General features: G+C 48.0%; 1 protein-coding gene and 1 long non-coding RNA gene across 3 annotated transcripts in view; one reads left to right on the plus strand and one right to left on the minus strand.

Annotated features, from left to right (window-relative positions):
- The window catches only part of DNAH2 (dynein axonemal heavy chain 2), a 140,962-nt gene extending 117,540 nt beyond the window's left edge, over positions 1–23,422 (plus strand). For both annotated transcript variants that reach the window (XM_060204320.1, XM_060204321.1), the window contains exons 66-88: positions 3,849–4,013; positions 5,873–5,998; positions 6,948–7,096; positions 7,175–7,241; positions 7,388–7,538; positions 7,791–7,939; positions 8,127–8,260; positions 8,406–8,550; positions 8,873–9,072; positions 10,996–11,122; positions 14,502–14,688; positions 14,861–15,009; positions 15,145–15,328; positions 15,524–15,714; positions 19,493–19,684; positions 19,868–20,052; positions 20,292–20,520; positions 20,594–20,745; positions 20,851–20,965; positions 21,803–21,979; positions 22,090–22,164; positions 22,321–22,471; positions 23,100–23,422. In XM_060204320.1, the coding sequence (XP_060060303.1) occupies positions 3,849–4,013; positions 5,873–5,998; positions 6,948–7,096; positions 7,175–7,241; positions 7,388–7,538; positions 7,791–7,939; positions 8,127–8,260; positions 8,406–8,550; positions 8,873–9,072; positions 10,996–11,122; positions 14,502–14,688; positions 14,861–15,009; positions 15,145–15,328; positions 15,524–15,714; positions 19,493–19,684; positions 19,868–20,052; positions 20,292–20,520; positions 20,594–20,745; positions 20,851–20,965; positions 21,803–21,979; positions 22,090–22,164; positions 22,321–22,471; positions 23,100–23,254 (3,555 nt within the window). In that variant the 3' untranslated portion in view covers positions 23,255–23,422. The remainder of the gene's footprint in view (positions 1–3,848; positions 4,014–5,872; positions 5,999–6,947; positions 7,097–7,174; positions 7,242–7,387; positions 7,539–7,790; positions 7,940–8,126; positions 8,261–8,405; positions 8,551–8,872; positions 9,073–10,995; positions 11,123–14,501; positions 14,689–14,860; positions 15,010–15,144; positions 15,329–15,523; positions 15,715–19,492; positions 19,685–19,867; positions 20,053–20,291; positions 20,521–20,593; positions 20,746–20,850; positions 20,966–21,802; positions 21,980–22,089; positions 22,165–22,320; positions 22,472–23,099) is intronic.
- On the minus strand, positions 19,645–22,428 carry LOC132542057 (uncharacterized). Its single transcript, XR_009553201.1, has 3 exons — positions 22,348–22,428; positions 20,535–20,701; positions 19,645–19,762 (listed from the first exon to the last, which is right to left on the minus strand). It is a non-coding gene; the product is annotated as an uncharacterized LOC132542057 (long non-coding RNA).
- Positions 23,423–23,585: the final 163 nt, after the last annotated feature.

Below are 23,585 nucleotides of genomic sequence, written 5' to 3' on the forward strand. Positions count from 1 at the left end.
ATATATTAATTAAAACAATTTTTTAAAAAAAAGAAAGGAAGAAAAGAAAAAAGAAGCCTTTGTAGCACATGGGTCTTTGCCAGGGCAGGGGCAAGAGTGCTGCTATGGTTTCTGTGAACTAAGAGGACCATGAAGCGCCCGAGCCAGTGCTGTTATTGTGGAAGAGGGAGGGCCACAGAGGTTCGGGGTCAGTTATTGTGGGCGGATGAGCCAACCCAGGAGGTAATTTCTACCAGATATATGCACAAGTACCTCTCAAAGCAGAAAGTAAAGTGCTGTTATCATGTGCTCAAAATTCTTCCACTTTGGGGCCAGGTGGTGACACACCCAGGAGAGCTGCACACATTACAGTGGCTCACGGCCCTGGTCCCCACCTGCAGGGAGGAAGCAGTGGAGCAGGGTTACAGTGTTGCTCTTTTTTCTCTCCCTTGTGCCCCTCTGTCTCTATTAATAAAAGAAAGGAGAAGGAAACAATATGACCACTGGGAATGGTGGATTCATCATGCTGCCACCAAGCCCTAGAAATAATCCTGGTGGCAAAATAAAATAAATAAAAAATCTTTATCATTTGAAGTATAACATTAAGATCTTTTTTATTATCTTTTATTTATTTATTGGATATAGACAGCCAGAAATTGAGAGGAAGTCGCTTCACAAGTGACAAAGCAGGTCTGCCGGTGTCTATCTTTCTTTCCCCCTCTGTTTGCCCCACCTCTCTCACTTCTCTCTGTCCTGTTCAACAACGATGACATCAATAACAACAACAATAATAACTACAACAGGGGCAACAAAAGGGAATGAATAAATAAATAAATAAATAAATATCTTTTTTTAATTCCTGAAAGAGAAAACATGGGCAGTGGAGAAATATTTGACTACCAGTTCCAGCATTCGCAGTGTCCCATCCAGATGTGTCCATAAACCCGTAGCCAGCTGCCTGGGAACAAACAGGCACTAATTAGTCCAGGTCCTCATAACATTATGCTATTTATGGTGTCAGACCTTTCTATATTTTTAATGTTTTATTTACTTATTTTATTTTATTACTTTTTTACTTATTTTATTTTTAAAAAATATTTATTCCCTCTTCGTTTTATTATTGTTGTTGGATTATTGTTGTCCGGTAGGGCAGAGAGAAATGGAGAGAGGAGGGGAAGACAGAGAGGGGGAGAGAAAGACACCTGCAGACCTGCATCACCACCTGTGAAACAAATACCCTGCAGGCGGAGAGTTGGGGGCTCAAACCAGGATCCTTATGCCAGTCTTTGCGCTTTGTGCCACCTGCACTTAACCTACTGCAGTACTGCCTGACTCCCCTGTTTACTTATTTTAATGAGAGAGATACAGAAAGGGAAACCAGAGCACTGCTCAGTTCTGGTGTATGGTGGTGCTAGGGACTGAACTCTGAGGCCTCTGACTCTTAGGCATAAAATCTTTTGTAGAATCATTATGTTATCTACCCAGCCTGGTGGCAGACATTTCTAATCAACCCTGAAACAAGGCAGCCAGGTGGTGGCATACCTGATAGAGTGCATATATTACCATGTGCAAGGCCCCAGGTTCAAGGCCCCAGTCCCCACCTGCAGGGGGATGAGAGGGAGCTTCAGAAGCACGCCATTTAGCAATGTTGTGGGTCTCTCTCTCTCTCTCTCTTTTTTTTTTCCTTTGTCTCTCTTTCTATATCTCAGCCTCTCACCCTCTATTTAAAAAAAAAAAAAAAGGAAAAGTGTCTGCTGGGAACAGTGGAGACATGCAGGCACTGAGTCCCAGTGATAACCTTGGTTATCAAACAAACAAACCCTGGAGACAAAGCAAGGAAGATCAATCGTGACTTCTTAACAAAACTGTTATCAGCCTTGACAATGTAAAAATAAAGTTGGCCCTTGGACAACATGGGGACTGGGGAAAGGACACTAGTTCACTAGTTCCCACAAAAAAAAGTCTGGTATTCATGAAGCAGGTGTTATCTGGGGAGACAGCATAATGATTATGCAAGAGATTTTTTTAATATTTTATTAATGAGAAAGGAGGAGAGAGAGAAAGAACCAGATATCACTCTGGTACATGTACTGCTGGGGATTGAATTCAAGACCTCATGCTTTATCCACTGCACCACCTCCCGGACCACAGATTTTCTTTTCTTTTTTTTTTTTATAAATATTTATTTATTCCCTTTTGTTGCCCTTGTTGTTTTATTGTTGTTGTTACTGGATAGATTGGATCGACCTTCTCGTGGTGCATCCCGTGAGTACCCATTCATTGGGGAAATTGACGATCCTTCCTAGCCAACTGAATCCACATGGATCCCAGTCACTTTCAAAGCCAGCAACAAGCAGCTTTACATCAGGCTCAACCTGACGCTGTTGACTGGCTACGGAAGAAGGGCAAACGCTAGGAGAAGAAGAAGTGCCTACACTATGAATCCACTGCTCCTGGAGGCATTTTTTCCCTTTTGTTGTCCTTGTTGCTTATCATTGTTGTTATTGCTTCATTATTGTTGGATAGGACAGAGAGAAATTGAGAGAGGGGGAGAGAAATATAGACACCTGCAGATCTGCTTTACCGCCTGTGAAGCAACCTCCCTACAGGTGGGAAGATGGGGGCTTGAACTGGGATCCTTGCGCCGGTCCTTGCGCTTCATACCATGTGCACTTAACCCTCTGCACCACCACCCAGCCCCCTGTTGAATTAATCTTATTGAATATAAAAACCAGAGTGAATTGCTTCACAGGCGGTGAAGCCGGTCTGCAGGTGTCTATCTTTCTCTCCCCCTCTCTGTCTTCCCCATATCTCTCCATTTCTCTCTGTCCTATCCAACAATGACGACATCAGTAACAACAACAATAATAACTACAACAACAAAAAAAACAAGTGCAACAAAAAGGGAAAATAAATAATGACTTAAAGAAAACAAACCAGAGTGAAGCTGAAATAACCTGAACACTCAGTGCTGGCAAAATAGCTCACTTGGATAGTTCACTGCTTTGCCAAGTGCAGAACCCAGGTTCAAACCCACTCCCACCACAGTGAAGGAAGCTTGAGTATTGTGATCTCTTTCATTCTTTCTCTTCCGCTCCATCTCTATCTAAAATACATACATGCATACCATCGGGGGGGGGGGGGGCGGGAGGAACCTGAACACGCTTTGCGCCCGCTGCAGTAAGGGCAGCAGCGGGAAAGGGAGCTACTATTGACGCTGTGCACACTGCATGCCAGGCACTCAGTGTGAACCTAGACCCATAAGCCTCATTATGAAAAGGACAGGCCTCAAAGGAGACCTAACAGGAGCTAGTTTTCTTTTTACTTTATTTTATTGTCACCAGAGCACTATTTAGCTCTGGCTTCTGAAGATGCTGGAGCTTCAGATATGAAAGTCTTTTTTGCATAAACACTATGCTCTCTCCCATTGTTCGTTATTTTCAAGCTTCTTTTCCTCTCTCAAGGTTCCACCTTAGGAATGACTCTGGCGTGGAGTGGCAGTTATTTTTTGTGCTATCTGAACCTCTCTTACATGGCACCAGAGGTCTGTCTCCTCTCAGCCTTGAGTTTCATTACCAAGTAGTTTTCAGGCCCCAGGAAAAGGGGAAAGAGGGAATAGAGAGGTGACACATCTTTTTTTTTTTTTTTTTGAGGTGACACATCTTACTGCACATATTTTATTCTATTTTTGTCTTTACTTCACCATCAGGTAAATTTTATCTATTCTTACTTAGCACATGAGGAAACCTAAACTCAAAAAGGCTAATTTACCCAAAGTCATATAGCCAGGAGGTGGCACCTTGATGATTTGAACCCAGAACCGTCTGGCCACAAGCCCTGTGTATGACCCATACCCTGACCCCTCCCAGGTGGCTGAGAAGCTGGAGATGCTGAAGAAACAGTATGATGAGAAGTTGGCTCAGAAGGAGGAGCTTCGAAAGAAGTCTGAGGAGATGGAACTGAAGCTGGAGCGCGCTGGGATGCTGGTGTCAGGGTTGGCTGGAGAGAAAGCCCGATGGGAGGAGACGGTTCAGGTTAGGTAAACTCCTTGGCTCTCTTCCCAGCAGCCCCAGGAGCTGCCCTCCCTTTCAGCAGGAGTGATCACCAGCAGAAGTGGGAAAGCCTGGGTGTAGGGACATCCAGGAATGGGGGACAGGAGTTCTCCCCATCCTGACATTTGGTGAGAGAATGATGGAAGAAAGGCTTTGTCTTTGTTCCATTCAAGATCTGCCTCTGTTAGAAGGACTAGAAGGTGACACACTGGTTGAGCACACACATTACAGTGCAGTGATCCCTGCTCCCCACCTGCGGGGGCGGAGGGCTCACAAGTTGTGTAGCAGGTCTGCAGGTGTCTCTTTCTCTATCCCTCTCTGTCCTCCCTTTCCTCTCTATTTCTTTTCTTTTTTTAAAAAAAAGTATTTATTCCCTTTTGTTGCCCTTGTTGTTTTATTGTTATTGATGTTCTTGTTGTTGGATAGGACAGAGAGAAATGGAGAGGGGAGGGGAAGACAGAGAGGGGGAGAGAAAGACAGACACCTGCAAATCTGCTTCACCGCTTGTGAAGGGACTCCCCTGCAGGTGGGGAGCCGGGGGCTTGAACCGAAATCCTTACGCGGGTCCTTGCACTTCACGCCATGTGCACTTAACCTGCTGCACTACCGCTGGCTCCCACCCTCTCTATTTCTTTCTCTCCTATCAATAACCAAAAAATTTTAACTTGGGAGTCGGACTGTAGCGCAGCGGGTTAAGCGCAGGTGGCGCAAAGCACAAGGACCGGCATAAGGATCCTGGTTCGAACCCCAGCTCCCCACCTGCAGGGGAGTCGCTTCATAGGCGGTGAAGCAGGTCTGCAGGTGTCTGTCTTTCTCTCCTCCTCTCTGTCTTCCCCTCCTCTCTCCATTTCTCTCTGTCCTGTCCAACAACGACGACAACAACAATAATAACTACAACAATAAAACAACAAGGGTAACAAAAGGGAATAAATAAATAAGATTAATATTTAAAAAAATTTTTTTAACTTAAAAAAAAAAAAGGCCACCAGGAGTGGTGTAAGCACCAAACCCTAGTGATGCCTCTGGTTATAAAATAGAAGGGGTGGAGGAATTTTTTAAAAAATTTTTAAATATTTATTTATTCCCTTTTGTTGCCCTTGTTGTTTTATTGTTGTAGTTATTATTGTTGTTGTTACTGATGTCATCGTTGTTGGATAGGAAAGAGAGAAATGGAGAGAGGAGGGGAAGACAGAGAGGGGGAGAGAAAGATAGACACCTGCAAACCTGCTTCACTGCTTGTGAAGGGACTCCCCTGCAGGTAGGGAGCCGGGGGCTTGAACCGGGATCCTTACACCATGCTTGTGATTTGCACCACCTGCACTTAACCTGCTGTGCTACCGCCCAACTCCCGGATTTTTTAAAATTAATGAGAGAGAGGTTAGAAAGCACATACTAGGACCCTTTAGGTAGCCCACTGATTGAATAGAAACAGACCTAGGGATGTCCTGTCTTCACTTTGTATGACTCCTGGCTTCACAAAAGGGTTAGGACTTAACATAAAAATGTAACATTTCTGGTGGTCTGGGAGGTAGCACAGTGGATAAAGCATTGGACTCTCAAGCATGAGTTCATTCCCCGGCAGCACTTGTACCAGAGTGATGTCTGGTTCTCTCTCTCTCTCCTCCTGTCTTTCTCATTCATTTAAAAAAAAAAAATGGAAACACTTGTGTCAGAAATAGGGTAGTAGTACCAGTTTAGAATTCTCAGGGTCTAAAGGTCTAGGAGGTGAAATCTCTTTGATCTAGTGTCCTAAGGAGAGAGCCTTCAAAGCATTCCAAGTGACCCCCAGGGGTGGGGGCCAAAAAGACTCACCCCCCCCCCCCCGCCCCGCTGTCCTCCAGGGCCTGGATGAGGATCTGGGCTACCTGGTGGGAGACTGTCTGCTGGCAGCTGCTTTCCTGTCCTACATGGGACCCTTCCTGACCAACTACCGGGATGAGATTGTCAACCAGATCTGGATCAAGAAGGTGAGGCAGCTCAGGTGTGGCGATGAGTGAAACAAGGGTTTTGAAACTAGAGCCTTTGGGAGCGGCAACAGATCCGGGGGGGGGGGGGTGAGGTGGGGATGAAGCTGACAGAATGGTTATGCAGAAAGACTTTCATGACTGAGGCTCCAGAGTCCCAGAATCAGTCGCCTGCACTACCACCACCACAATGCCAGAGCTGAGTATTGCTCTGGCATCTCTTTACTCTGCCCCCTCCCTCTCCCTCTCCCTCCTTCCCTCTTGATTTTTCTCTGGGTGTATCTCTCACTCACACACACACAAAAAAAAAATCGGGCTAGTCTGGGCTGTGGTGTGGTGTGCCTGGTTGCGTACAAAGACCCAGATTCAAGCCTCCAATCCCCGCCTGCAGGGGGAAAGCTTCATGAACAGTGACGCAGTACCTTCTCTCCCTCTCTTTCTCTCTCTCCCCCCCCGTTCTCTCTCAATTTCTCTGTCTCTATCCAGTAAATAAAATGTTTTAAAATAATAAACTTATTAAAAATTTTAAAAATAAGTTATATTTTTAAAAAGATTTCCTGGGAGTCGGGCGGTAGCACACTGGGTTAAGCTCAGGTGGCTCAGAGCGCAAGGACCGGCTTAAGGATCCTGGCTAGAGCCCCCGGCTCCCCACCTGTAGGGGAGTCGCTTCACAGGCGGTGAAGCACGTCTGCAGGTGTCTGTCTTTCTCTCCCCCCCTCTGTCTTCCCCTCCTCTCTCCATGTCTCTGTCCTATCCAACAACGACAACATCAACAATAACAACAACTATAACTACAACAATAAAACAACAAGGGCAACAAAAGGGAATAAATAAATAAAATATTTAAAAAAAAGATTTCCTACTATAAAAGCGGGGGGGGGGGGGCAGGGAGGAGTAGGCTCCTGGGTTCAGATCTCCAGGCTGAAGTTGGGGCCCTTCCTCCATGCCCCAGATCTGGGAGCTCCAGGTTCCTTGCTCACCTCGCTTCACCTTTGATAATTTCCTGTCCAATCCCACCAAAGTTCGGGACTGGAACATCCAAGGGTTGCCCTCAGATGCCTTTTCCACCGAGAATGGCATCATCGTCACCCGTGGCAACAGGTAGGAATCCCACTGGGAGCAGGAGGTGTGGTAGTGACAGAGCTTGTCTCCTGACTGACTGGTGGTGACTCCCTTCAGGTGGGCGCTGATGATTGATCCCCAGGCCCAGGCCCTAAAATGGATCAAGAACATGGAAGGAAACCACGTACGAGGTGGAGGGGGGCTGCGGCTTTTGTATCCTTTGTAGCAGGGTCTCTCCCCACGTCTGTCTCTTTTTGAGGTCTCATCCTCAGGTCATCTCCGCACACATGCCCCTCAGCGTGCTTTCCGTCTTTTCTCAATGCTCTCCAGGGCCTCCAGATCATCGACCTGCAGATGAGTGATTACCTTCGAGTCCTGGAAAAGGCCATCCAGTTTGGATACCCAGTGCTGCTCCAGAACGTGCAGGAATATCTGGACCCCACACTCAACCCTGTGCTCAACAAATCTGTAGCTCGCATCGGTCAGGGCCCCGGCTTGTGGTGGGGTTGGACTGTGGGACAAATTCTAGAGCTCACCTGAGTGGGGTACTCTCAAGGAAAGGGCTGGGTCTTGGGCTGTGTTCTCTGCTTGTGTGTTCCTCCATTCAGGCAGCCTAGCTGGGACCGCTGAGTGGGGCCGTTTGAGTCAGTGTCATCAGATACTGGTGGGGGACTGGCGTCAGCCCACACCCAATCACACAGTGTCCTTGTCCTTGCCCCTCATGTGGGTGTAGGTGGCCGACTGCTGATACGCATTGCAGACAAGGAGGTGGAATACAATCCCAGCTTCCGTTTCTATATCACCACCAAGCTCTCCAACCCCCACTACAGCCCAGAGACCTCAGCCAAGACTACCATCGTCAACTTTGCAGTCAAAGAACAGGTGGGTGAGTGGGTGCTGATGCCCGAATGAACTGGGGTGAAGTGGGGTAGGCTGCGGAGGTTGGCAGGAGGGAGGAAGAGGCTAAGATGGTGTTGGGCAGCTGGAGATGACAGGCCTGGGAGCTTGAGACGAACAAGGCAAAGGCCACCAGTATGAGAGCTCCCCATGAGTCCTGGTGCCTCTGTAGGGTCTGGAGGCCCAGCTGCTGGGCATTGTGGTCCGGAAGGAGCGGCCGGAACTAGAAGAGCAGAAGGATTCCCTAGTCATCAATATCGCTGCTGGCAAGAGAAGACTCAAGGAGCTAGAGGACGAGATCCTCCGGTGAGCCCTTTCTTCCACCCACCCACCACCCACTCCCGAGTCTCCTGGCAGCCACTGCTAGTGTCTCCGGCGGCTGGTGAGAAGTCTGGCCCTCAGCCCAGTGCTCCCAACCCCTTGAGGCATGTGTCTCTCGACTCTCCTCTAGGCTGCTGAATGAGGCCACAGGGTCCCTGCTAGATGACGTGCAGCTGGTGAACACACTGCAGACCTCCAAGTTGACCGCCACAGAGGTGACTGAGCAACTGGAGACCAGTGAAACCACAGAAATCAACATTGACTTGGCGCGAGAGGTGAGCTCTGCTGCCCCGCAGCCTGTCCTAGCCCCCACCAACCGGCAAGACACCACCAGCAGGGCCAGAGAGAGAGCTCACTGGGCAGACATGACTTGCCATGTGCACAGTCCAGGCTTGAGTCCCAGTAGCACATGAGAATGCTTTCCACCGGGGGGAACTCCAGTGCTGGGATCTCTCTGTCTCTCCCTCTTATTCTCTCTGTCTCTCTTTCTGAAAAAAAAAAGACACAACACCTATCACTTTGGCTGAGGCCCCGTCCCCCCTCCCTGTGTTCCCGTGCTATGCCATGCCTCACCGTGGCCCTCCCTGCCCCCTGCAGGCTTACCGCCCGTGTGCCCAGAGAGCATCCGTGCTGTTCTTCGTGCTCAATGACATGGGCCGCATCGACCCCATGTACCAGTTCTCGCTGGATGCCTACATCGGCCTCTTTATCATGAGCATTGACAAGAGTCACCGCAGCAACAAGCTGGAGGACCGCATCGACTACCTCAACGAATATCACACCTACGCCGTCTACAGGTCTGGGCACGCTTCCCCACGGGTCCTGGGCAGGAGGCCAAGTAGCCGGGCCTAGGACTCGCCCTTCTGGCTCCTTCTGCCTGAGTGCTTGCCCTCTCTTGGTCCACTGCTCTCCTCTCCATACACCTTGCCCCAGGGAGCTCATTCACTGCTGTGACTTATCCCTTCCTGTCCGTCAGTTCCCAGTTTCATAGCGTTAGCTCTCTCTCCAGAATTGGACTTATAAATACACCTGTCTGCATTCCCAGTGCTCCTTAAATGGTGATGTGCCTAGAAATCACAGGGAATCTTGTTAAAATAATGACTTATATTCAGCAGGTCTGTATGGGGCCTGAGCTGCTGCGTTTCTATCTTTTCCTTTAAGGTTTATTGTTTATTAATGAAAGAGAAATAGGAGGAGAGAGAAAACCAGAGCATCACTCTGCTATATGCAGTGCTGGGGATTGAACTTAGGGCCTCATGCATGAGAGTTCAATGCTTTATCCACTGAGTCACCTCTTGGGCTGTGAGCTGCTTCATTTCTAATGTGCTCTCCTGGACCTGCTGTGGCTCCCAGTCTGTGGGTCACACTTGGCATAGCAAGGTACTTGGCTTCTCTCCCTGGGCATCCCCCACACCCTCAAATTCACTTTTTTTTTAAGAATTTATTTATTTGTGAGAAAGATAGGAGAGAGAAAGAACCAGATACCACTCTGGTACATGTACTGCCAGGGATTGAATTCAGGACTTCACGCTTGAGATTCTAATGCTTTATCCACTGCACCACCTCCCAGACCACTCAAATTCACTTTTCTTAAAAAAAAATCAGACTCGGGGGCTGGGTGGTGGTGCACCTGATTGAGTGATATGTTACACTGCACAAGGACCCGGGTTCAAGTCCCTGGTCCCCACCTGCAGGGGGAAAGCTTTGCAAGTGGTGAAGCAGGGCTGCAGGTGTCTGTCTCTCTCCTCCTTCCTTCTTGATTTCTGGCTGTCTCTATCCAATTAATAAAGATAATTTAAAAAATTTTAATCAAATTCATTGCTCCCTCTCTTCTTCCTACCTTTGAGCAGTACCAATGCCCACTTCATAGGCAGCCCAGCCAGAAACTGGGAGTGTTCCCTGACCATCCGTGCCCCCAGCTTCTCAGATTGGCCACCAGGCTTTGCTTATGCATCTTTCTGCAAACCTGGGTCCCCCCTGTGGCGACAACTCCAATTCAGTTCAGCCCCTCGTGATCTTTCGCCCTGAACGACATGCTCTCAGTAGGTCCCGCAGCTGCCAGTGGGGGCCTTCCAAACACACGTGCCTGGCCATGCCTTCCACCCTTCAGTGTTGGCTTGGTACCCAGAGCTCCACACAGCCCTCTGCAGTCTGGCCTCCACCTGCTGGCCCAGTCACCTCACCTGTTCCCCTCTTACACTGGGAAGCAGAGCAAGGCCAACTGCCCTGTGCACCAGGCTTTTCTCACCCCAGACTCTGCTTCCGCCCCCAAGATGCCCTGGGCCTCCACCCCTTCCACTTCCGTATTTCGCTCTGCTACTGCCCTCAGAAATTGGCATCAAGTCAACCAAGCAGGATGGGCATTGATGCCCTTCAGTCCCTCACAGCCACTTCTGTACAAGACTTACCGCCTCACCGTACTCTTGGCCCCTGGTCTGTCCTCCCCTTTCTACCTGACTCCCTCCAGGACGGAATCTGTGGCTTATTAATCTCCACATCTTCAGAATCTAGCAGAGTCCTAGCCCACAGCAGGGGCCTGATCAATGAATGCACTTTTTTTTTTCTTTTTAGTAAAAATGGGTGACTGCTTTTATCAGTAGATTCTGGGAAAATCACACCCTCTCTTTAGTTCCCTGAGTTCACAGGACGTTTGGGTCAGATTCTGGTGAAGAAATGTTGTGTTGAATATCCTGCCTCCCCCACTCCTTCCCTCCCTCCAGGTACACCTGCCGCACCCTTTTTGAGCGCCACAAGCTACTGTTCAGTTTTCAGATGTGTGCCAAAATCCTGGAGACCTCTGGCAAGCTCAACATGGATGAGTACAACTTCTTCCTACGTGGGGGTGTGGTGAGTTGGGCAGAGAGAACATCCAGGTGGGGGGGGAGCGTCAGGGTTGGGCATGAGGGCAAGTGTGAGCAGGACTCCAGATGCACAGGGCAGTTCAAGGACCCAGAGGCCGAGCTGAGAACACTGCCAGGAGCAAGTGCACAGCAGGCTCCCTGGAGCCATGGGCGCTCAGAGCACTGCCAGTTGCCCTCTGCCCAGATGAAACAGGGGGTCTGGTTGTGGGGACACTTACCTGAGTGAGACTCACTGACTGGTATGTTCTTGCCATCTCTTCACTGTCTCTTAAGCCACTGCTTCTCCAGCCTGAATTTCATGGTCACCGTGACACATTCTCCCTGGTGAATGCTCCAGGCCCCTGCTCTGTGTTGCATTTGGTTGGCAGGACTATTCCTCTGGTTAAATCCAGCTCTCCTTCCTGCTCTGTTCCTCTGTGGTTCATGCAGTTGGACAAGAAGCTTCAGAAAAGCATTCCCACACTGACCGTTATCCTTTTATGTCGTGGCTGCTGCTGGTGTTGACAGCCTGGACCTCACACCTGCATGATTTCATAGCTCAGTTACATTTTCTTTTTTAAATATTTCATTTATTTATTTTGGGTGGAGAGAGAGAGAACTTGAGAGAGAAGGGGGAGACAGAGAGGGAGAGAGACATGTGTAACACTGTTTCACTGCTTATGAAGCTTCCTCCCTACATATGGGGACCAGGACTGAGCATTCTACCAGGTGTGCTATTGCCTGAACCGCCCCCCCCTCCCCCCGTTGCATTTTCATTCAGAGTGTCAGCAGGGATGGTGGTGGAGGAGACACTGCAGCACCAGAGATCCCTTCCTCCAAGGCTCCAAGGCTCCAACCTGGGCCATGTACATTAATTCTCTCTCCATTCCTGGTCTTCCTTTAAAGCCATTATCACAAATCAAGCACAACCTTAACGCTGCTTGACAGCCATGCCACATTGTCCCTGGCCAGTCATTCACCCATCCTCTGGGGTAGCAGTTAATTTTACTCCCTTCATATAACTTCTCTCTCATCTGGATTTTAGCAATAGCCTCCCAATGCCCTCTCACCCCCCAGCTTCTCAACACAGCAACCAAAGAGGATCCCCCATCACTGGCGTCACTCAAACTGCCCCAGTCCTCACTCTGTCCACCTCTGCTCTATAGGCCTCCCTGCTGGATGCAATCACATCCTATCTCAGGACCTTTGTACTGGCTGAGCTTTCTGCCAGAGAACTATTCTCTCAAGTGTGGACTTGACTTGCTCCTTCAAGCAGGTGACTCACTGAGACCTGCTTCATTTTTTTTATTTTAAAATATTGTATTTATTTATTTATTTATTTATTGGAATAGAGACAGCAAGAAATAGAGAGGGAAGGGGAAGATAGAGAGGAGGAGAGAGACAGAGATACCTGCAGCCCTGTTTCACCACTCGGGAAGCTTTCACCCTGCAGTTGGCGGCCAGGGACTTGAACCCAGGTCCTTGAACATTGTAACACATGTGCCCAACCAGGTGCACCACCACCCAGCCCCGATTTTTTTTTAAAGATTTATTTCATTGGGGCTGGGAAGTGGTGCACCTGATTGAGTACACATGTTATAATGCACAAAGACCTGGGTTCAAGCCCCTGGTCCCCACCTGCATGGGGAAAGCTTCCTGAGTGGTGAAGCAGGGCTGCAGGTGTCTCTCTGTCTCTCTCCTTTTCTATCTTCCCCTCCCCTCTTGATTTCTCTCTGTTTCTATCCAATAAAGTTTTTAATATTTATTTATTCCTTTCTATTGCCCTTGTTTTTTTATTGTTGTAGTTATTATTGTTATTGATGTCATTGTTATTGGATAGGACAGAGAGAAATGGAGGAGGGGAAGACAGAGAAGGGGAGAGAAAGATAAACACCTGCAGACCTGCTTCACCGCTTGTGAAGCGACTCCCCAGTAGGTGGGGAGCCGGGGGTTTGAACCGGGATCCTTAAGCCGGTCCTCGCGCTTTGCGCCACCTGCGCTTAACCCGCTGCGCTACCGTCCCGCTCCCTCTGATAGAAGTTTAATAATCTCAGAACAAACAAACATTGAAAACTACATCCTCTCCCTTCAAGTTTCCTTTATTGTTCTCAATCTATTTTACTTTTTCAAGACACTGCCATTTCAGTCTACTAAACAACTTACTTATTTTGGTTTTGGTTTGATATCTGTTCTCCTGTGTTGAAAAATAAGGTCCTTAAGAACAGAAGTGTTTTTTAATTTTGCTTAGTAGTTTTCCCTTAGTGTTTAAAACACATCGTTGGTGAACAATAAGAAAATAATTTTAGTAGCAGAGCTCTGGACTTGTAAGCATGAGATCCTGAGTTTTAACCCTAGCACTTTATATGACAGAGTGCTACTCTGTATTCTCTGTCTCTTCTTTCCTATATTTCTCTTGTGAAATAAATCTTAACAAAAAGGATGAATGAAAACTGAGAGAGTGAATAGTTGAATCAACAGTCTATGTTTCTGAGTCTACCAATTGTTACCAAGAGACTTAACAGCAGATAACCACCAGAGGGAGCCAACTTCCTAGATTTGAACTAATCGCTCTACATAGTTGTCTGAGACACCTAGACCCTCTTGTTTATTTTCCAGATTGCAGTCTATCTCCCATTCCTGTATTCATTTATTTGTTGTTTCATGCAGGATTCATGTTTTTTCCCACCAGAAAAGTCAGGAAACAGGGAGTCGGGCGGTAGCGTAGCAGGTTAAGGGCAGGTGGCGCAAAGCACAAGGACCAGTGTAAAGATTCTGGTTCCTTCATAAGCGGTGAAGCAGGTCTGCAGGTGTCTATCTTTCTCTCCCCCTCTCTGTCTTCTCCTCCTCTCTCCATTTCTCTCTGTCCTATCCAATGACGACGACATCAATAACAACAATAATAACTACAACAATTAAGACAAGGGCAACAAAAGGGAATAGACAATTTTTTTTAAAAGGTCAGGAAACAGCAGTTGAGGAGGTAGTAGTGCACTAGACTTCTGTGTGTCTGTGCCTGTTGGAGCTGTGCTCTCATCTGTCTATCTGTGTCAATTTGTCTCTCTCTCTCATGATATAAATATGGGAAAAATATTTTAAAATAAGTACCCTACAGCTTGGGGAGTAGCACAGTGAATATAGCACTGGATTCTTAAGCGTGAGGTCCTGAGTTCAGTTCCCAGCATTGCATGTACCAGAGTGTGGTTCTCTACCTTTTCCCTCTCCTCTTCATGCTGTCACGAATAAATAATCTTTACAACACCCTCCGCCACCAACACACATACTTTTATTGGTACCAGAGATTGAACACAGGGCCTCATGCATGCATTCTACCACTGAATTCTACTTCCAGCAAAGAGAATACCTATTCTCTCTCTCCTTTGCCCTAGGTCCTGGATCGAGAGGGCCAAATGGATAACCCATGCACCAGCTGGCTTGCAGATGCTTACTGGGATAACATCACAGAGTTAGACAAACTGACCAACTTCCATGGCCTCATGAACTCCTTTGAACAGTATCCTCGTGACTGGCACCTGTGGTATACCAATGCCACCCCAGAAAAGGCTATGCTGCCAGGTGCCCTCTCCTTTCTCCTTCCCTCCTTTCAGCCCTTTATTCTTCACCCCGCTCTCCCAGCTTCCTCTCAGCACATCCGCCTCCTGGCAGAGCAGTCCCTGCAGGTGCCCCTTTGTTTGGCTCCCCTGTTCTTGCAGACTCAGCCTCCCCACCATTCCCCGTTCCTCCCCAGGTGAGTGGGAGAATGCCTGCAATGAAATGCAGCGGATGCTGATCGTTCGGTCACTGCGCCAGGACCGCGTGTCATTCTGTGTCACCTCCTTCATCGTTTCCAACCTCGGCTCCCGCTTTGTTGAGCCGCCCGTGCTGAACATGAAGTTGGTCAGTGGCTCAGGCTCTTCTTCTCACCACCCTTGCCTCTTGCCTGCCTTCCTCTCTCTGTCCCAGCCCACCACACACACAACTCTGGTCTCTCTCCTACTTGCCTTCTGTGAGCAAACCTTGTGCTCCTGACAGGTGATGGAGGACTCCACCCCACGAACCCCACTCGTGTTCATTCTGTCCCCTGGTGTGGACCCCACCAGCGCCCTGCTCCAGCTGGCAGAACACACAGGCATGGCCCATCGCTTCCATGCCCTGTCCCTCGGACAGGGCCAGGCTCCCATCGCTGCTCGGCTCCTCCGCGAGGGTGTGAGTCAAGGTCAGTGTCCGTCCTGCTCTTCTCCCCTCCTCCCTGGCCCAACCTCAACCGCACACGTTTATCTGCAGCCCCCACGTGTCCCGGAGGACAGGAGTGGCTGATCGGAGCATGTGCGTCTCCCTCAACACGCACAGTGAAACGCGGGGAGAGACGGGCTCCGGGATGGTTCCCACTGCGTCTGGCGTCTCTTTGCAGGACACTGGGTGTTCCTGGCTAACTGCCACCTGTCCCTATCCTGGATGCCTAATCTGGACAAATTGGTGGAGCAGCTGCAGGTGGAGGATCCTCACCCTTCCTTCCGTCTCTGGCTCAGCTCTAGCCCCCACCCAGAATTTCCTATCTCAATCTTGCAGGCCAGTATCAAGATGACCACAGAGCCACCAAAGGTACGGACATCTGCAGATAGTGAGCACGAGCCAGAACAGTGGCAGAGCTCCTTCACTTCACAGTCCTTTAGATGCCCCGGCAGCCCTCCGCATGTACTCTGCTTTTAGACCATAATATGGAGGGGGTGGGGGTCGGACTGCATGATGGCTACGCAGAAAAGACTGATATGTCTGAGGCTTCAAAGTCCCAAGTTCAATCCCCTGTACCACCATAAACCAGAGCTGACCAGTGCTCTGGTTCAAAAAATGTAATAAATTAAGGATCCCGGTTTGAGCCCCTGGCTCCCCACCTGCAGGGGAGTCGCTTCACAGGCGGTGAAGCAGGTCTGCAGGTGTCTATCTTTCTCTCCCCGTCTTCCCCTCCTCTCTCCATTTCTCTCTGTCCTATCCAACAATAGCAATAATAACTACAATAAAACAAGAGCAACAAAAGGGAATAAATGAATAAATATCTAAAAAAAATTTTTAAGATTTTAATAACTTGAAAATTATTTTTGTGGTTATGGAATAAGAGGTCTGATTTTTATGAATAACCAATTTCCCCAACATCAATATATATTTTGAAGGTCTGCTTATATATGAGAGAGAGAGAGAGAGAGAAGCAAGAGTATCACTCTGGCATATATGGCTCAGGGGATCAAAGTCAGGACCTCATGCTTGTAGGCCCTGGTCACTCTAACACAGTGCCACCTCCAGGGCTGATTAAAGTCTCAGCAAGCACCGCCTTCTGACCTGCAATGCTTGCTGAGTCTTTGAACCATAGTTCCACATGTGTGTGGGCTTATTGGTGCCTTTATCCTGTTCATCGGTCAAGTTGTTTCTCAGGTTCCTATTACACTGTCTTCATTGCCACATAACCCTGTAATAGTCACTGGTGGCTGCTAGGTCCCTTTCCATTATTCCTCCTCAAACCATTCATGGCCTTTTATGCTCTAGCTTACATTCTTGAATCAGCTTGTCAAGTGAAAAACAATCCATTTACCAACTTTAGGAAAAACAACTCTACCTTGTGCTGATCCTCCCAATCCCTAAGTGTCATGAGTCTCTCCCATATTCTTTCAATAAAGAAGAAATATTCTCATTTTGTTTTCTATAAACATCAGTATTAAAAAATTTTAAGCATTTTTAAAAATATTGAGAAAAAGAGGGAGAAAGGGGGGGGTAGATAGCATAATAGTTATACAAAGAGACTCTCATGCCTGAGGCTCCAAAATCCCAGGTTCGATCTCCCACACCGCCATAAGCTAGAGCTGAGCAGTGTTCTAGTTAAAAGAGAGAGAGAGAGTGGTCCGGGAGGTGGCACAGTGGCTAAGGCACTGGACTTTCAGGTATGAGGTCCTGAGTTTGATCCCCGGCAGCACATGTACCAGAGTGATGTCTGGTTCTTTCACTCTCTCTCTCTCTCTTATATTTCTCATTAATAAATAAAATCCTTGAGAGAGAGAGAAAGGAAGGCAGGAAAGAAGGGAAAGAAAACCAGGGAGGTCTAGAACTAGAGCATAAGTTTAGCACATGCAATGCTGGGGATCAAACTCAGGGCCTTGTATTTGAAAGTCCAGCCCTTGATCCTTGTACATTCTTATTAGACTTGCTGTAGAATATGAATATATATATATATATATATATATATATATATATATATATATATATATTGTGTTTTAATCCTATTTCCTTTTTGTTACACTTTTGTTGTTGTTGTCGTTGTAAGAGCATAAATGGGGCATGACCCCAGCACCATTTCCTGGTAGCCATTTTTTTTTTTCAATAGAAGGTTAGAGATAAAGAGACAGAAACAGAGGAGACACCTGCAGCACTGTTCCACCACTCTTGAAGCTTTCCCCTTGCAGGTGGGGACCAGGGATTTGAGCCTGAATCCGTGTACAAGAAAAAAAAAATCTGGAGGTGGAGTAGTAGAGAAAGTTTGGGACTCTCAAGCATGAGGTCACAAGTGTGACCCCTGGCACTGAATGTGCCAGAGTGGCGCTCTGCTTCTCCCATGCCTCCCCACAAAAAAAAAAAAATGCCCCAGATTGGGAGATTATCTCACCTGAATAGTGCACCCGCCTTGCCATGGGCACAACCCTGTTTAAGCCTGGCCCTCATGGCACTGGAGGAAGTTAGTTTAGGTGTCTTCTCTGTCTGCATGAGTCTCTGTTTTCCTTTTTTTTTTTTTTTTATTTATAAAAAGGAAAGATTGGGAGTTGGGCGGTAGCGCAGCGGGTTAAGCACACGTGTCACAAAGTGCAAGGACCCCAGTAAGGATCCCGGTTGGAGCCCCGGCTCCCCACCTGCAGGGGAGTCTCTTCACAGGCGGTGAAGCAGGTCTACAGGTGTCTATCTTTCTCTCCCTCTCTCTGTCTTCCCCTCCTCTCTCCATTTCTCTCTGTTCTAACAACAACGACATCAATAACAACAACAATGACTACAACAAGAAAAAACAAGGGCAACAAAAAGGAAATAAATATTTTTTTAAAAAAGGAAACATTGGCAAAACCATAGGATAAGAGGGGCACAACTCCACACAGTTCCCACCATGAGAATTCTGTATCCCATCCCCTCCCCTGATAGCTTTCCTATTCTTTATCCCTCTAGGAGAGTAAGGACCCATTGTGGGATGCAGAAGGTGCAAGGTCTGGCTTCTGTAATTGCTTCCCCGCTGAACATGGATGTTGATGTTTTCCTCTTTCTATGGGGTAGGGAGCAGTCTGCCTGGAGCAGTGAAGCCTCAGTGCTAACAAAATAAGAAAAAAATAGTTTCAATTTATCAATCCTGCTCCAGACAGAGTGGCCCCATGCTGGCTCCGTGCCTAGTAAGTCCAGTCCAAAGTGCTCAAACTGACATTCTTTGTGCATCTGTCTGTGTTCATGACCCTTTTGTGGTTTTATTAGGGGAATAATGAATTTACAGGACAGGAGTATAATTTCTGAGGTGCTACGTGCCTGTATACCACTTCTATCACCGACTTAAGTCCTCTTCCACCCTGCACCCCGGGCTCTCTTTTCAGCCCGCCTGTGCACGCATTTATTTATTTTTCCTTCTCTACACCAGGGCTCGGTGCCTACGTTATGAGTCTACTAAGGCTACCATTGGCTTTTCTTTTTCTTTTTCCTTTTCTTTTCTTTCTTTCTCCCCCCCCTTTTGTTGTCTAAATTTAAAGGGCGGGGGGAGACAGCATAATGGTTATGCAAACAGACTCTCATGACTGAGGCTCCTAAGCCCCAGGTTCAATCCCCTGCACCACCATAAGCCAGAGCTGAGCAGTGCTCTAGTGTTTCTCTGTGTGTGTTTCTCTCTCTGCATATCTCTCAAAAAGAAAAAGAAAAAAAAAAAGAATTTAAAAAAGATAAAAATAAATTTTAAAAAACAGTGGGGTTGGGTAGTGGCAAGCCCCTGATCCCCCCCATGCAGGGGAAGCTTAGTAAGCAGTAAAGCAGGGCTGTAGATGTCTCCCCCACACACTCTGTCTCCCCCTTACCTCTCTATTTCACTCTGTCCCTATCCAAAAAAATATTTTTAAATAATTAGAAATAAGAAAGAAAAAAGAAAATACGATGACTAGTAAGATCGACAGAAGGGGAACAAGCCGGCAAGACTGTCACCAGCCTTGCGGCACTTGTGTGTGATTTAGAGGAAGGAGTCAGCCCTGTGAGTGAGTGTGTGTCCTGGCATGTGGATCAAGGGCTGAACTCCAGCCTCCACTCACTGTGCATCCCAGAGCTAGTGGCAGGGCTGAGCGTAGTACCTTGTCACTCCATCTCTGTGCTTCATTGTTCCCAGGGCCTAAAGGCCAACATGACGCGTCTTTACCAGCTGATAACAGAACCCCAGTTTTCTCGCTGCTCCAAACCTGCCAAGTATAAGAAGCTGCTGTTTGCGCTCTGCTTCTTCCACTCTGTGTTACTGGAACGCAAAAAGTTCCTGCAGCTTGGCTGGAACATTATCTATGGCTTCAACGATTCTGACTTTGAGGTTGGTGCCAAGCGGGGTTTCCTCATCCCAGCCTTCTCTCTTTACATTAGCTTCCCTGCGGCTCCCCTGTGGGAGTATCTGCTGGCAAAAAAACAAACAAACAAACAAAACCTGTGTTAAAGCCTCTTGGAAGAGCCCCCACCATAACTGTGTGGGCTAAGCTCGGCCTGGGCTCATACACAGGTGTCTGAGAACTTGCTGAGCCTCTATCTCGATGAGTATGACGAGACACCCTGGGACGCACTCAAGTACCTCATTGCCGGAGTCAACTATGGCGGGCATGTCACCGATGACTGGGACCGACGCCTCCTCATCACCTACATCAATGACTACTTCAACGATCAGGCTCTATCTGTCTCCTTCTACAGGTGAGGGTGGGTGGCGCTGAACAGGGGGTCAGAGGACACAAACATACCAGGTGGCAGCACCAGCGCTAGGAAAAGTGAGGAGAATGTGTGAGATTGAGAAAAGGCAGAGTTTGTGGACCTGAGGCAGAGGAGAGCAGAGAGTCAGACTAATGGGACATGAATACAGAGGTGGGTCTTGACCTGGTAGTGAAACCCCATTGACCTCACAATGTCGTGACTCTTATGCTGTGGTTCCCCAGATTGTCAATACTGGAGACTTATTTCATCCCCAAGGATGGGAGTCTGGCCTCTTACAAGGAGTACATCAGCATGCTGCCTGGCATGGACCCCCCTGAGGCCTTTGGCCAGCACCCTAATGCTGATGTGGCCTCCCAGATCACTGAGGCGCGAACTCTCTTTGAGACTTTGCTTTCCCTACAACCTCAGATCACACCCACTGGGGCTGGAGGCCAGAGCCGAGAAGAAATGGTAAGGACACACACCTGAGGGAGGGAAAACAAGGAGGAAGGGAGGGCCACACCTAGAGCTCCTGCCTCCTCAGGTTCTTGAGTTGGCCACTGATGTGAAGCAGAAGATCCCTGAAATGATCGATTATGAGGGGACCCGAAAACTGCTGGCTCTGGACCCTTCTCCCCTCAATGTGGTCCTTCTGCAAGAGATCCAGAGATATAACAAACTTATGGAGACCATCCTGTAAGATGGAGAAGGGACTCTACAGATGAGGAGAGGAGTGGGGAGGAAAGATCCGGGCTCTTCCAGGCCACCCCATCACTAACACTTCACCTTTATCCTGCTTAGGCTTTCACTGACAGACCTAGAGAAAGGTATCCAGGGTCTCATTGTCATGTCTACAAGCCTGGAAGAAATTTTCAATTGCATCTTTGATGCCCATGTTCCTCCACTCTGGGGAAAGGCAAGATTATAACACTATTGATCATACTCCAACAATAAGATCTCCTTTCATCTCTGTGCCCTGGTCTCCTAGATCTAGGGAGACATAGAAATCTGCAGTGGACTAGGTTTTAATGCTAGCAGGTTCAAGGCCAAATGACCCTGCCATTAACTGATTATCTTTGTACAACTTGTTAACTTAGAAACACACTTGGGGGAGGGGGCAGGCGGTAGCGCAGCGGGTTAAGTGTATGTGCAAAGCGCAAGGACCGGCAGAAGGATCCCAGTTCGAGCCCCTGGCTCCCCACCTGCAGGAAAGTCGCTTCACACACAATGAAGCAGGTCTGCAGGTGTCTATCTTTCTCTTCCCCTCTCTGTCTTCCCTTCCTCTCTCGATTTCTGTCTATCCAACAACAATAGTAGTAACAACAACACCTATAAACAACAAAGGCAACAAAAGGAAAAAAAAATGGCCTCCAGGAGCAGTGGATTCATAGTGCAGGTGCAGAGCCCCAGCAATAACCCTGGAGGCAAAAAAAAAAAAAAGAAAAGAAAAAGAAACACACTTAGGCCAGTCACTGATATCTCCATGGGTGTTTTAAGTATTCCTACTACTGTGCATAACACTTACTAGGTTCTTTACTAATTCTACCTGGTTAATACTACCATTGCTGTTGTTGTGAATAAAATTATTACCATTTCATATTCCTTTTCTTTTGAAGAGCTTAGCCCATCTATAGTGACTGACAGCACATACTTCTCTGGCTGCACCACATATTTTGAGCTCTGGGTGCTTAAAATGTGGATCTGAATATGTGAGTGAGTGAATGAATGAAATACACACTGCCTCCTCCCCTAGGCATATCCCTCACAAAAGCCACTGGCTGCATGGACCCGGGACTTAGCCATGCGAGTGGAACAGTTTGAGCTATGGGCTAGCCGTGCCCGACCTCCTGTGATCTTCTGGCTGTCTGGCTTCACCTTTCCTACTGGCTTCCTCACTGCTGTGCTGCAGTCTTCAGCTCGCCAAAACAATGTGAGCGATGTAGACAGTGTGATGGGGAACAGGTGCTTAGGGACAGGCAGTTGCTCTCCTAGTTAGCGTCTCCCCCATCCCCCTTATTCTCTCTCACCTTTGATCTCCAGGCTTCAGTGGACAGTCTCTCTTGGGAGTTTATTGTTTCTACTGTGGATGACAGCAACCTAGTGTATCCACCCAAGGTGGGTGCCAGATGTGTTTGGGACTCTGAGCAAAGGTGGGTCTAGCAGAGGATGTTACTGGGAGCAAAAGTGAAACAATTGGTTGAGGAGGGAAGTTGCAAGTTAGAGGTTCTGACAACCAAGGGTCCATACCATTCTGTCCCATTTCTTCCCCAGGATGGTGTCTGGGTTCGAGGTCTGTACCTGGAAGGTGCTGGCTGGGACAGGAAGAACTCCTGCTTGGTGGAGGCGGAACCCATGCAACTTGTCTGCCTCATGCCCACCATTCACTTCCGACCTGCTGAGAGCCGCAAGAAAAGTGCCAAGGGTGAGACAATTTCCTAAAATTTGCCCCTCAAATCTACCTATTCCTGGCCCAGACCCTCATCTACTCTTTGTGGTAGCTCCCTGCCCCCCCCCCCACACACACACACATGCACCTGCTCCATCCCTGCTCTTCCAGAAGCTCCAAAGGGCCCTTGCTGAGTTGGGGAGATGACACAATGTTTATGCAAAATGAGTTTCATGCCTGAAGCTCCGAGGACCCAGGTTCAATCCCTAGCACCACCATAATCCAGAGCTGATCAGTGCTCTGGTAAAAAGAAAAAAAAAAGGGGAGTTGGGCAGTAGTGCAGCAGGTTAAGTGCACGTGGTGCAAAGTGCAAGGACCAACATAAGGATCCCAGTTCAAGCCCCCAGTTCCCCACCTGCAGGGGAGTCACTTCACAGGCAGTGAAGCAAGTCTGCAGGTGTCTATCTTTCTCTCCCCCCTCTGGCTTCCCCTCCTCTCTCCATTTCTCTCTGTTCTAACAATGACAACATCAATAACAACAATAATAACTACAACAATAAAACAAGGGCAACAAAACAGAATTATAAATATATTTTTAAAAAATATGAAAAAAAGTTAAACTGAAATAAGCCAAGGGCTACTATTTATCTTCTCCTTTCCTTAGGCATGTACTCCTGTCCCTGCTATTATTACCCTAATCGGGCTGGCAGCACAGATCGAGCCTCCTTTATCATTGGCATCGACCTCCGGTCTGGGAGCATGACATCTGACCACTGGATTAAGAGGGGCACTGCTCTACTCATGAGCCTGGACAACTGAGGAAGCTGCTTCTTCTCAGCTTGAGAAAATGGGCAACTCTAGGAGCCAAGATTGATAATGTACTTCAGATTGGGACTGGGCTTGAGTCAGGGACCCTGAATATACCTAACCATAAACGTGAAAGAAATTATACTGGAACTCCTAGCAGTAAAACACTTGTGACCACAAGCTTCAAGTCTTTCCATGAGATGCTTAGGGTTTGGGGAAGGGTGAAGACCTGGGCCTTGCGGAGGATTTAAGCTCGGTTGAGTTGTAGGAAGGAGTAAGAACGGCGACCTTGAGAGGCTGGGGGCGTGGCCCGGAGCAGATGGGCGGGTCTTGGGGAGTGGGG

This window comes from Erinaceus europaeus, chromosome 12, assembly GCF_950295315.1.
Source record: "Erinaceus europaeus chromosome 12, mEriEur2.1, whole genome shotgun sequence".
Classification (NCBI taxonomy): domain Eukaryota; kingdom Metazoa; phylum Chordata; class Mammalia; order Eulipotyphla; family Erinaceidae; genus Erinaceus; species Erinaceus europaeus.